Source organism: Oncorhynchus nerka, linkage group LG23 (assembly GCF_034236695.1).
Source record: "Oncorhynchus nerka isolate Pitt River linkage group LG23, Oner_Uvic_2.0, whole genome shotgun sequence".
Lineage (NCBI taxonomy): Eukaryota > Metazoa > Chordata > Actinopteri > Salmoniformes > Salmonidae > Oncorhynchus > Oncorhynchus nerka.
Genome location: NC_088418.1, coordinates 39815437 through 39828991, shown reverse-complemented (window position 1 = coordinate 39828991; position 13555 = coordinate 39815437). Strand labels below are relative to the sequence as shown.

The following is a 13555-nucleotide window of genomic DNA, read 5'->3' as shown; positions in this document are numbered from 1 at the left end:
AAGCAAAAAACTAACGGACGACTAGGAAAAGTTTAATTTCTTGACGCACTCATCCTGTTAGCGGGATCATTTTCGTCAACATCTGCTGAATTGCAGAGCGCCAAATTCAAATTAAATTACTACAAATATTTAATTTTCATGAAATCACAATTGCAATATAGCAAAACACAGTTTAGCTTGTTGATAATCCACCTGGCGTGTCAGATTTAAAAAAAAAAGCTTTACAGCGAAAGCAAACCAAGGGTTTATGTGAGGACATCTCTCTCAGCAGACAAAACATTAGAAACAGCTAGCAGCAAAGTAGATTGGTCACGAAAGTCAGAAAAGCAATAAAATTAATTGCTTACCTTTGATGATCTTTGGATGTTTGCACTCACGAGACTCCCAGTTACACAATAAATGTTTCTTTTGTTCGATAAAGATTATTTTTATATCCAAAAACCTCCATTTGGTTGGCGCATTTTGTTTAGTAATCCACAGGCTCGTGCAGGTCACGACGGGGCAGATGAAAATTCCAAATAGTATCCGTAAAGTTCGTAGAAAGATGTCAAACGTTTTTTATAATCAATCCTCAGGTTGTTTTTACAATAAATAATCAATCATATTTCAACCGGACCGTAGATTTTTCAATAGGAGAGAGAGAGAAAATGTCTGCTCCAAGCTGCTCGCGCATGCAAAACTCTGGGGACACACCGCCATCCACTGACGCGATGTAATCGTTCTCGCTCATTTTTCAGAATAAAATGCTGAAACTATGTCTAAAGACTGTTCACACCGTGTGGAAGTCATAGGGAAAGGAATCTGGTTGATATCCCTTCAAATGGAGGGAAGGCATGCAATGGAATAGGGACGTTTCAAAATAAGAGGCACTTACTGGTTGGATTTTCCTCAGGTTTTTGCCCGCAATATCAGTTCTGTTATACTCACAGACCATATTTTGACAGTTTTGGAAACTTTAGAGTGTTTTTTATCCTAATCTGACGATATATATTTTAGCATCTGGGCCTGAGAAATAGGCAGTTTAATTTGGGTACGTTTTTCATCCATTTACATTTACATTTAAGTCATTTAGCAGACGCTCTTATCCAGAGCGACTTACAAATTGGTGCGTTCACCTTATGACATCCAGTGGAACAGCCACTTTACAATAGTGCATCTAAATCTTTTAAGGGGGGGGTGAGAAGGATTACTTTATCCTATCCTAGGTATTCCTTAAAGAGGTGGGGTTTGAGGTGTCTCCGGAAGGTGGTGATTGACTCCGCTGTCCTGGCGTCGTGAGGGAGTTTGTTCCACCATTGGGGGGCCAGAGCAGCGAACAGTTTTGACTGGGCTGAGCGGGAACTGTACTTCCTCAGTGGTAGGGAGGCGAGCAGGCCAGAGGTGGATGAACGCAGTGCCCTTGTTTGGGTGTAGGGCCTGATCAGAGCCTGGAGGTACTGAGGTGCCGTTCCCCTCACAGCTCCGTAGGCAAGCACCATGGTCTTGTAGCGGATGCGAGCTTCAACTGGAAGCCAGTGGAGAGAGCGGAGGAGCGGGGTGACGTGAGAGAACTTGGGAAGGTTGAACACCAGACGGGCAGCGGCGTTCTGGATGAGTTGTAGGGGTTTAATGGCACAGGCAGGGAGCCCAGCCAACAGCGAGTTGCAGTAATCCAGACGGGAGATGACAAGTGCCTGGATTAGGACCTGCGCTGCTTCCTGTGTGAGGCAGGGTCGTACTCTGCGGATGTTGTAGAGCATGAACCTACAGGAACGGGCCACCGCCTTGATGTTAGTTGAGAGCGACAGGGTGTTGTCCAGGATCACGCCAAGGTTCTTAGCGCTCTGGGAGGAGGACACAATGGAGTTGTCAACCGTGATGGCGAGATCATGGAATGGGCAGTCCTTCCCCGGGAGGAAGAGCAGCTCCGTCTTGCCGAGGTTCAGCTTGAGGTGGTGATCCGTCATCCACACTGATATGTCTGCCAGACATGCAGAGATGCGATTCGCCACCTGGTCATCAGAAGGGGGAAAGGAGAAGATTAATTGTGTGTCGTCTGCATAGCAATGATAGGAGAGACCATGTGAGGTTATGACAGAGCCAAGTGACTTGGTGTATAGCGAGAATAGGAGAGGGCCTAGAACAGAGCCCTGGGGGACGCCAGTGGTGAGAGCGCGTGGTGAGGAGACAGATTCTCGCCACGCCACCTGGTAGGAGCGACCTGTCAGGTAGGACGCAATCCAAGCGTGGGCCGCGCCGGAGATGCCCAACTCGGAGAGGGTGGAGAGGAGGATCTAGCTATCTAGTTCTAGATCTAGTTTGCTAGCTGGCTAGCTGCTGGGCAGATAGCAGTGTAGACTACGTTAGGACGACGAAATACAATAATTACGCAATTATCTTTGATACAAAGACGGCTATGTAGCTAGCTAAGAAGAAATTGCTAAGATTAGACAAATCAAGCTGTTGTACTATAATGAAATGTAATGAAATGTAATGAAAAGTTATACTACCTGCGGACCGAAGTGCAGATGCGACCGATGGTACATCCAAACATCAAAATACTGTCCCCTACACTCAACCCTATACACTTGGGTGAATAAACTAAGTTTATTCACCCAATGGGTCAAACAACTACGAAGACATGTTTGCATGAGTACATATATTTGTACCCTCCTTCTTTTCTCTAAAAACTACATCTTTGTTGCTAGGCAGGAATTTAAGTGATGTGTGTAATAAACTGTTCCTTCCCCCTTCATGGGACCTGACCTGACCTCGGCCCCCATTCCTCACTAATCCACAGCTGTCCAACCTTATCAGTGACCTGACCTCGGCCCACATTCCTCACTAATCCACAGCTGTCCACCCTTATCAGTGACCTGACCTGACCTCGGCCCACATTCCTCACTAATCCATAGCTGTCCAACTTTATCAGTGACCTGGCCTCGGCCCACATTCCTCACTAATCCACAGCTGTCCAACCTTATCAGTGACCTGATCTGACCTCGGCCCCCATTCCTCACTAATCAACAGCTGTCCAACCTTATCAGTGACCAGACCTGACCTCGTCCCCCATTCCTCACTAATCCACAGCTGTCCAACCTTCTCAGTGACCTGACCTCGTCCCACATTCCTCACTAATCCACAGCTGTCCACCCTTATCAGTGACCTGACCTGACCTTGGCCCACATTCCTCACTAATCCACAGCTGTCCAACTTTATCAGTGACCTGACCTCGGCCCACATTCTTCACAAATCCACAGCTGTCCACCCTTATCAGTGACCTGACCTGACCTTGGCCCACATTCCTCACTAATCCACAGCTGTCCAACTTTATCAGTGACCTGATCTGACCTCGGCCCCCATTCCTCACTAATCCACAGCTGTCCAACCTTATCAGTGACCTGACCTGACCTCGGCCCACATTCTTCACAAATCCACAGCTGTCCACCCTTATCAGTGACCTGACCTGACCTTGGCCCACATTCCTCACTAATCCACAGCTGTCCAACTTTATCAGTGACCTGATCTGACCTCGGCCCCCATTCCTCACTAATCCACAGCTGTCCAACCTTATCAGTGACCTGACCTGACCTCGGCCCACATTCCTCACTAATCCACAGCTATCCAACCTTATCAGTGACCTGATCTGACCTCGGCCCACAATCCTCACTAATCCGCAGCTGTCCAACTTCATCAGTGACCTGGTCTGACCTTGGCCCAGACTCCTCACTAATCCACAGCTGTTCAACCTTATCAGTGACCTGACCTCGGCCCACATTCCTCACTAATCCACAGCTGTCCAACCTTATCAGTGACCTGATCTGACCTCGGCCCACATTCCTCACTAATCCACAGCTGTCCAACCTTATCAGTGACCTGATCTGACCTCGACCTCACTAATCCACAGCTATCCAACCTTATCAGTGACCTGACCTGAACTCGGCCCACATTCCTCACTAATCCACAGCTGTCCAACCTTATCAGTGACCTGACCTGACCTCGTCCCACATTCCTCACTAATCCACAGCTATCCAACCGTATCAGTGACCTGATCTGACCTCGGCCCACATTCCTCACTAATCCACAGCTGTCCAACCTTATCAGTGACCTGATCTGACCTCGGCCCACATTCCTCACTAATCCACAGCGATCCAACCTTATCAGTGACCTGATCTGACCTCGGCCCCCATTCCTCACTAATCCACAGCTGCCCAACTTTATCAGTGACCTGACCTGACCTCGGCCCACATTCCTCACTAATCCACAGCTATCCAACCTTATCAGTGACCTGACCTGAACTCGGCCCACATTCCTCACTAATCCACAGCTGTCCAACCTTATCAGTGACCTGACCTGACTGACATTCCTCTAATCCACAGCTATCCAACCGTATCAGTGACCTGATTCCCACATTCCTCACTAATCCACAGCTGTCCAACCTTATCAGTGACCTGATCTGACCTCGCCCCCATTCCTCACTAATCCACAGCTGCCCAACTTTATCAGTGACCTGACCTGACCTTGGCCCACATTCCTCACTAATCCACAGCTATCCAACCTTATCAGTGACCTGACCTGAACTCGGCCCACATTCCTCACTAATCCACAGCTATCCAACCTTATCAGTGACCTGACCTGAACTCGGCCCACATTCCTCACTAATCCACAGCTATCCAACCTTATCAGTGACCTGACCTGACCTCGGCCCACATTCCTCACTAATCCACAGCTGTCCAACCTTATCAGTGACCTGACCTCGTCCCACATTCCTCACTAATCCACAGCTGTCCAACTTTATCAGTGACCTGATCTGACCTCGGCCCCCATTCCTCACTAATCCACAGCTGTCCAACCTGTGACCTGACCTGACCTCGGCCCACATTCCTCACTAATCCACAGCTATCCAACCTTATCAGCCTGATCTGACAACCTTAATCAGTGACCTGACCTGAGACTCCTCACTAATCCACAGCTGTTCAACCTTATCAGTGACCTGACATTCCTCACTAATCCACAGCTGTCCAACCTTATCAGTGACCTGATCTGACCTCGGCCCACATTCCTCACTAATCCACAGCTGTCCAACCTTATCAGTGACCTGATCTGACCTCGGCCCACATTCCTCACTAATCCACAGCTATCCAACCTTATCAGTGACCTGACCTGAACTCGGCCCACATTCCTCACTAATCCACAGCTGTCCAACCTTATCAGTGACCTGACCTGACCTCGTCCCACATTCCTCACTAATCCACAGCTATCCAACCGTATCAGTGACCTGATCTGACCTCGGCCCACATTCCTCACTAATCCACAGCTGTCCAACCTTATCAGTGACCTGATCTGACCTCGGCCCACATTCCTCACTAATCCACAGCGATCCAACCTTATCAGTGACCTGATCTGACCTCGGCCCCCATTCCTCACTAATCCACAGCTGCCCAACTTTATCAGTGACCTGACCTGACCTTGGCCCACATTCCTCACTAATCCACAGCTATCCAACCTTATCAGTGACCTGACCTGAACTCGGCCCACATTCCTCACTAATCCACAGCTGTCCAACCTTATCAGTGACCTGACCTGACCTCGTCCCACATTCCTCACTAATCCACAGCTATCCAACCGTATCAGTGACCTGATCTGACAACCCACATTCCTCACTAATCCACAGCTGTCCAACCTTATCAGTGACCTGATCTGACCTCGCCCCCATTCCTCACTAATCCACAGCTGCCCAACTTTATCAGTGACCTGACCTGACCTTGGCCCACATTCCTCACTAATCCACAGCTATCCAACCTTATCAGTGACCTGACCTGAACTCGTTCCTCACTAATCCACAGCTATCCAACCTTATCAGTGACCTGACCTGAACTCGGCCCACATTCCTCACTAATCCACAGCTATCCAACCTTATCAGTGACCTGACCTGACCTCGGCCCACATTCCTCACTAATCCACAGCTGTCCAACCTTATCAGTGACCTGACCTCGTCCCACATTCCTCACTAATCCACAGCTGTCCACCTTTTCAGTGACCTCAACCATGTGATTGCCTTTTCCCTTACTTAGTAACTTTCCAGGCCCCTGGCTCTTATCCAGCTTCCATTGAGTGCAGCAATGCTCCCCATCTAACCTGACAGAGCTTGAGAGGATCTGCAGAGAAGAATGGGAGAAACTCCCCAAATACAGGTGTGCCAAGCTTTTGTAGCGCCATACCCAAGAAGACTCAAAGCTGTAATCGCTGCCAAAGGTGCTCCAACAAAGTTCTGAGCAAAGGGTCTGAATAGGGTCTGTATGATATTTCAGTAAAAAAAACATTTGCAAACATTTCTAAATACCTGTTTTTTAATTGTCATTATGAGGTATTGTGTGTAGATTGATGAGGGGGAAAAAACAACTTAATCCATTTTAGAATGAGGCTGTAACATAACAAAAGGTGGAAAAGGTCAAGGGGTCCGAAGATTTTCTGAACTGTATGATCACCCTTGCACTATATTGAAATGATGGTCTCATTCCAGATTTTCCCTGACTCTTCTCCAATGTCAGTGTACCTAGGTCCATGGATCTGCAGTGATGTATTTTTCCCATGTTGTCCCACAGCCTCGAGCGAAGACGACAGCTTGGAGTCGACACCCACAGAGAAAAACACAGAGACTTTTTCAATGTTCAAGAAGTCGACAGCGGAGCAGCTGCAGTCCGTGTGGAACGTGGTAGAGAGAGGTCTGGAGGGAGTGATCAGAGGCTGGACCAGACTACTGCCCTGTGATGGATCAGCCATCTCTGACATGGTCTTCATGCAGGTAAGACCTCACCTTAACACCTAATGTTATCTCCTCTCCTGCACAGCAAATAAAGTACAGTCTTAAAAAGTCTTAAATTCATTCATCTGATTTAAAGGCCTTAATAAGTCTTAAAATGTTCCATTTTCAAAGATCTTGCAAATTGCGTCGGAGATGACTACAGTGTTTTACCGCTATACCGTGCCGCTGCTTAATTGTTGCCACCACGGCAACAAAAGACAAACAATTGATCATCAAATAATATGCAAGGCAAATTTTCAAGAGAGCTATCCACATGTGCGCCTCTGAGTCGGGCTGTTGCCAGAGGAGATAGAGGAGAGAGCAAGGTAGATTATACAATCTGATAGATAAGAACACTAACTAGAGCTGGGACGGTAAACCAAAACGACACCGATCATTGCCCTCCTCTTACTGAAACAATTTTGGTTATGGGGGGTGGCTTATGGTGGAGAAATTGACATTCAATTCACTGACAACAGCTGTAGTGGACATTCTTGCAGTCAACATGCTAATTGAGACATCTGTGGCATTGTGTGACAAAACTTCATATTTTAGAGTGGCCTTTTATTGTCCCCAGCACAAGGTGCACCTGTGTAATGATGATGCTTGATATGCCACACCTGTCAGGTGGATGGATTATATTGGCAAAGGATAAATGCTCACAACAGGGATGTAAACAGATTTTTGCACAGAACTTGAGAAAAATAAGCTTTTTGTGCGTGTGGATAATTTCTGGGATGTTTTATTTCAGCTCATGAAACATGGGATCAACACTTTACATGTTGCGTTTATATTTTTGTTAAGTATACACTACCGGTCAAAGTTTTAGAACTTCTACTCATTCAAGGGTTTTTCTTTATTTGATTAAGACATCAAAACTATGAAATAACACATATGGAATCATGTGGTAACCAAAAAGTGTTAAACAAATCAAAATATATTTATATTTGAGATTTTTCAAATAGCCACCCTTTTTCCTTGATGACAGCTTTGCACACTCTTGGAATTCTCTCAACCAGCTCAACCAAGTTGTATCTTCATGTCTGTAACTTCGCTCTCACTCCACTGTAAGCCCTCAGCTCTTCACCCTTGACCTCCCATTGGCCAAGGCCTCCTGCCAAACCGACAACAAGTTACTCCAGGAGTATACATGTTTATGGTGTGTCGTGACGTTGCTACCATTAATGCGGTGGCGGCTATTCATCGAATAATTACAAACAACATTCAATTATTACGCGATTAAATTAATCATAACAATTACTTAAGTATTAATCTAGGGCACCACGGGAAATGTTTATTTAACGAGTTACCGTTTCCGGAATTAACTAAAAAATATCAGAATATCTCAATATACAATCCATCATCTATCAATAATTTGCTCCTATTTCAGTTTCATTCTGAATGTCGTAATATCCTATAAATCTGCACGAACCCAAGTCTCCATGATGAATCAGTTTACACAAATTGTCATAATTATTTAGAATAATCACAAAGAATGACATAAACACACACACAGGATAGATTATACGTTGATTACTAACAATGTAATGAAAAGTCCCTAGTGGACAAACCCGATATGACGTCTGGGTACACAATGAAATGGGGTGGGGAAAGAAAGAGTGGGGAAGGAGAGACGAAGTTTAAAGTACTCTCATCATAAGTGTGGATATTTAGCACCCTGACAACCGCTCATTCGGATTTAGAAATGCAAAGTACATATTTACACTTGTATGTCTTTGTCGTCTCGCTCTGTTGAAATCGCCCCATCAGTCTGTGATGAATAGTTTGACAGAAAGTCTCTAGTTGTGCAAGTCTCTGGACCATGTCCTTAGTAGTTGTAGTAGGTATTCCTTTGTTATGGAAGTGTCTTTTAGAATGGATACATCAGACGTACCAATGGTCTTTTGATAGGGAAATGTTCTCCCCCTCTCATCTTCGTTAGACTGGATTCTTCAAAGGTATACTTAAACAGCTGCAGACTGAATGTTCCGATGTAGTCTTTATCTTCTTAACTCGAGAGTTTGAGGGTCTTACCATTTTCTGGTCTGGTTGAGTCTAACCATTTTACACACCAGTAGCAACCCTGTAAAGTAACAACCTGGGGCGGCAGGTAGCCTAGTGGTTAGAGCGTTGGGCCAGTAACCGAAAGGTTGCTGGGTTGAATCCCCAAGCTTTCAAGGTAAAAGTATGTTGTTCTGCCACTGACGAAGGCAGTTAACTTCACTAGGGTAGGGGGCAGCATTCGGAATTTTGGATGAAAAGGGTGTCCAAACTAAACTGCCTGCTACTCAGGCCCAGAAGCTAGGATATGCATATAATTAGTAGATTTGGATAGAAAACACTCTAAAGTTTCCAAAACTGTTAAAATAATGTCTGTGAGTATAACAGAACTGACATGGCAGGCGAAAACCTGAGGAAAATCCTTCCAGGAAGTACTATTATTTTGAAAGGCTGTTCTTCCATTGAAAGCCTATCCACCATACAAAGACTTAGGACCCAGTTCACGATCATTATGGCTTCTTCTACATGTGGCCAGTCTTTAGGCATTGTTTCAGGCTTCTACTCTGAAAAATGAGGGAGATACAGCACTTTCAATGAGGGGACAGTGGAAATTTCCAGCCATGAGCCCAGCCTGTGATCGGGCCCCAACATCGGGCCCCTTCTAGGGCAGACTGCACCCCACCATGCTAACAGGACAGCACCCCAATCAGAATAGACCAACAGTCCAGCAAGACAGCTTTGCAGAAGTTGCACAAAGAATAGAGAACCCTGCTGCAGCCGAGCTAAACCAGATTAGGCATCTGCTGAACATAATCTGCTCCAAAATCCATTATTTTATTATCAGAAATATATTTATTAGAAATAGAACCTATTATCATTATGAGTTCAGTTGTATATAAGATACACAGGAAAGGGTTCAAGTTGGCTCATATAAATATACTATATATATGTAGCCACATAAATAAAATTCATGTGATTAGTAATTTGCTAATCTTAGATAATATGAATATATTAGCCATTTCTGAGACTCACTAACAGCACCTTTCATGATACAGCAGTAGGAATACAAGGATACAACATCTATAGAAAAGGCAGGAATGTCTACGGGGGAGGTGTTGCTGTATATATTCTGAACCATATTCCTGTAAAACTCTGAGAGGATAGAAGTGCTGTGGTTGCAGGTTCACCTGCCTCCTCTGAAGCCTCTTCTTTTAGGGTGCTGCTATAGGTCACCAAGTGCAAACTGTCGAATATCTGGAGAATATGTGTGTGATGTTAGATAAGGTCTGTGATGCTAACAGATAAATATATTTTCTTGGTGACCTGATACTAATGCTTGTAACATGACTCAGGTTATCACTCAACCAACTAGAGTGTATACTAATAGTGTTGGATCTGTGACATCCACTTGTATATATCATACACTACATGACCAAAAGTATGTGGACACCTGTCGAACATATCATTCCAAAATCATGGGCATTAATATGGAGTTGGTCCCCCCTTTGCTACTATAACAGCCTCCACTCTTCTGGGAAGGCTTTCCACTAGATGTTGGATCATTGCTGTGGGGACTTGCTTCCATTCAGCCACAAGAGCATTAGTGAGGTCGAGCACTGATGTTGGGCGATTTGGCCTGGCTCGCAGTCGGCGCTCCAATTCATCCAAAAGGTTCCTTCTCCACCCAAATGTACAGTTGGCACTATGCATTCAAGCAGGTAGCATTCTCCTGGCATCTGCCAAACCCAGATTTGTCTGTCGGACTTGCCAGATGATGAAGCATGATTCATCACTCCAGAGAACGCGTTTCCACTGCTCCAGAGTCCAATGGCGATGAGCTTTACACCACTCCAGCCGACGCTTGGCATTGTGCATGGTGATCGTATGTTTGTGTGCATCTGCTCGGCCGTGGAAACCTATTTTCAGTGGCAAGAAAAAGTATGTGAACCCTTTGGAATTATCGAGATTTCTGCATAAATTGGTCATCAAATATGATCTGATCTTCATCTAAGTCACACCAATAGACAAACATAGTGTGCTTAAACTAATAACACACAAATTATTGTATTTTTCTTGTCTATATTGAATACATAATTAAAAAATTCAGTGTAGGTTGGAAAAAGTATGTGAACCCCTAGGCTAATGACTAAATGGAGTCAGGAGTTGGAGCTGCCTTGCCCAGTAAAAAACACAACATTTGAGTTTGCTATTCATAAGAAGCATTGCCTGATGTGAACCATGCCTCAAACAAAAGAGATCTCAGACACCACAGAAGAAGCCACTGCTGTCCCAAAAAAACATTGCTGCACGTCTAAAGTATGGTGAAGGGAGCATCATGGTTTGGGACTGCTTTGCTGCCTCAGGGGCTGGACAGCTTGCTATCACGGAAAAATGAATTCCCAAGTTTATCAAGACATTTTGCAGGAGAATGTAAGGCTATCTGTCCGCCAATTGAAGCTCAACAGAACTTAGGTGATGCAACAGGACAACGACCCAAAACACAGAAGTAAATCTACAACAGAATGGCTTCAACAGAAGAAAATACGCTTTCTGGAGTGGCCCAGTCAGAGTCCTGACCTCAACCTGATTTGAGATGCTGTGGCATGACCTCGAGAGCAGTTCAAACCAGACATCTCACAAATATTGCTGAACAGTTTTGTAAAGAGGAATGGTCTAAAATTCCTCCTGACAATTGTGCAGGTCTGATCCGCAACTACAGAAGATGTTTGGTTGAGGTTATTGATGCCAATGGAGGATCAACCCGTTATTAACTCCAAGGGTTCACATACTTTTTTTGTTTGTTTGTGACCTAGATGAAGATCAGATCAAATTTTACGACCAATTTTGCAGAAATCCAGGTATTTCCAAAGGGTTCACATACTTTTTCTTGCCACTGTAATTTAGCTCCCGATGAACAATTCTTATGCTGACGTTTCTTCCAAAAGCAGTTTGGAACTTGGTAGTGAGTTTTGTAACCTATGTCAGATGATTTTTACGCGCATCAGCCTACCATTTCGTAGCTGAGCCGTTGTTGCTCCTAGACGTTTCCACTTCACAATAACAGCACTTACAGTTGACCAGGGAAGCTTTAGCGGGACAGAAATTTGACGAAATAACTTGTCGGAAAGGTGGCATCCTATCCCAGAGTGGCGCAGTGGTCTAAGGCACTGCATCTCAGGCTGTATCACAACCGGCCGTGATTGGGAGTCCCATAGGGCGGCGCACAATTGGCCCCGCGTCGTCCTGGTTTGGCCGGTGTAGGCCGTCATTGTAAATAAGAATTTGTTCTTAACTGACTTGCTTAGTTAAATAACATTTAAAAAATGACGGTGCCACGTTGAAAGTCACTGAGCTCTTCAGTAAGGCCATTCTACTGCCAATGGTTTCCTATGGAGATTGCATGACTGTTCACTCGATTTTATACACCTGTCAGCAACAGGTGTGGCTGAAATAGCTAAATCCACTAATTTGAAGGGATGTCCACATACTTTTGTGTATATCAAGTGTATTTGCCTTTCCCTTACCCTCATCCCTCTCAGCCATACAGTTTTTCAATTCATCATCTATCCATGGGGATTTGGTTGTTTTAACAGTCCGTTTCTTTATGGGTGCATGCCTGTCAGTAACCAGAAGAAGCAATTTCATTAACATTTCAAGTGCAGCTTCAGGATATTCTACATCAGACCAACAAATATTTTTCACATCTTCAATATAGGAATCATTGCAAAACCTCTAACATCTCTGGAGAGACCTGAAAATAGCTGTGCAGCGACGCTCCCCATCCAACCTTACAGAGCTTGAGAGGATCTGCAGAGAGGAATGGGAGAAACTTCTTAAATACTTGTCTGCCAAGCTTGTAGTGTCATACCCAAGAACACTCGTCTGTAATCGCTGCCAAAGGTGCTTCAACAAAGTGCTCAGTAAAAGGTCTGAATAGTTATGTAAATCTGATACTTAAATGTATAATGCATTTGCAAAAAAATATTAAATATATGTTAAATAACACATGGAATCATATAGTAACCAAAAAAAGTGTTAAACAAATCAAAATATATTTTAGATTCTTCAAATAGCCATCCTTTGCCTTGATAAAAACATGTTTCACGTTCAAACGGCTCTCCTGTAAAGTTGTGACTTGCGACATACTCCTAGCTTACTGAATTGGGTCACATATGCTGAGCACTTGTTGGCTGCTTTTCCTTCACTCTCCAATCCAACTCATCCCAAACCCTCTCAATTGGGTTGAGGTCGGGTGATAGTGGAGGCCAGCTCATCTGATGCAGCACTCCATCACTCTCTTTCTTGGTCAAATAGCCCGTACACAGCCTGGAGGTGTGTTAGGTCATTGTCCAGTTGAAAAACAAATGATAGTCCCACGAAGCGCAAACCAGATGGAATGGCATATCGTTGCAGAATGTTGTAGTAGGCATGCTGGTTAAGCATTCTAAATCAATTCTAAAATCACAGACAGTGTCACCAGCAAAGCACCCCCACACCAACTCCTCCATGCTTCACGTTGGTAACCACACATGCGGAGACCATCCGTACACCTCTGCGTCTCACAAAGACGCTAATGAACTTTTTCCTTTGCAGCAGAGTTAACTATGGGTCTTCCTTTGCTGTGGCGGTCCTCATGAGAGCCAGTTTCATCATAGTTCTTGATGGTTTTTGCGACTGCACTCAAAGAAATTTTCAAAGTTCTTTACATTTTCCGTATTGACTGACCTTCATGTCTTAAAGAAATGATGGACTGTCGTTTCTCTTTACTTA

At 44.7% G+C, this 13555-nt stretch overlaps 1 protein-coding gene across 1 annotated transcript in view; it reads left to right on the top strand.

Annotated features, from left to right (window-relative positions):
- The window catches only part of cfap54 (cilia and flagella associated protein 54), a 139350-nt gene that overhangs the window by 19667 nt on the left and 106128 nt on the right, over window positions 1–13555 (top strand). The window contains exon 15 of the mRNA XM_065008111.1: window positions 6585–6784. Coding sequence (XP_064864183.1) covers window positions 6585–6784 — 200 coding nt within the window. The remainder of the gene's footprint in view (window positions 1–6584; window positions 6785–13555) is intronic.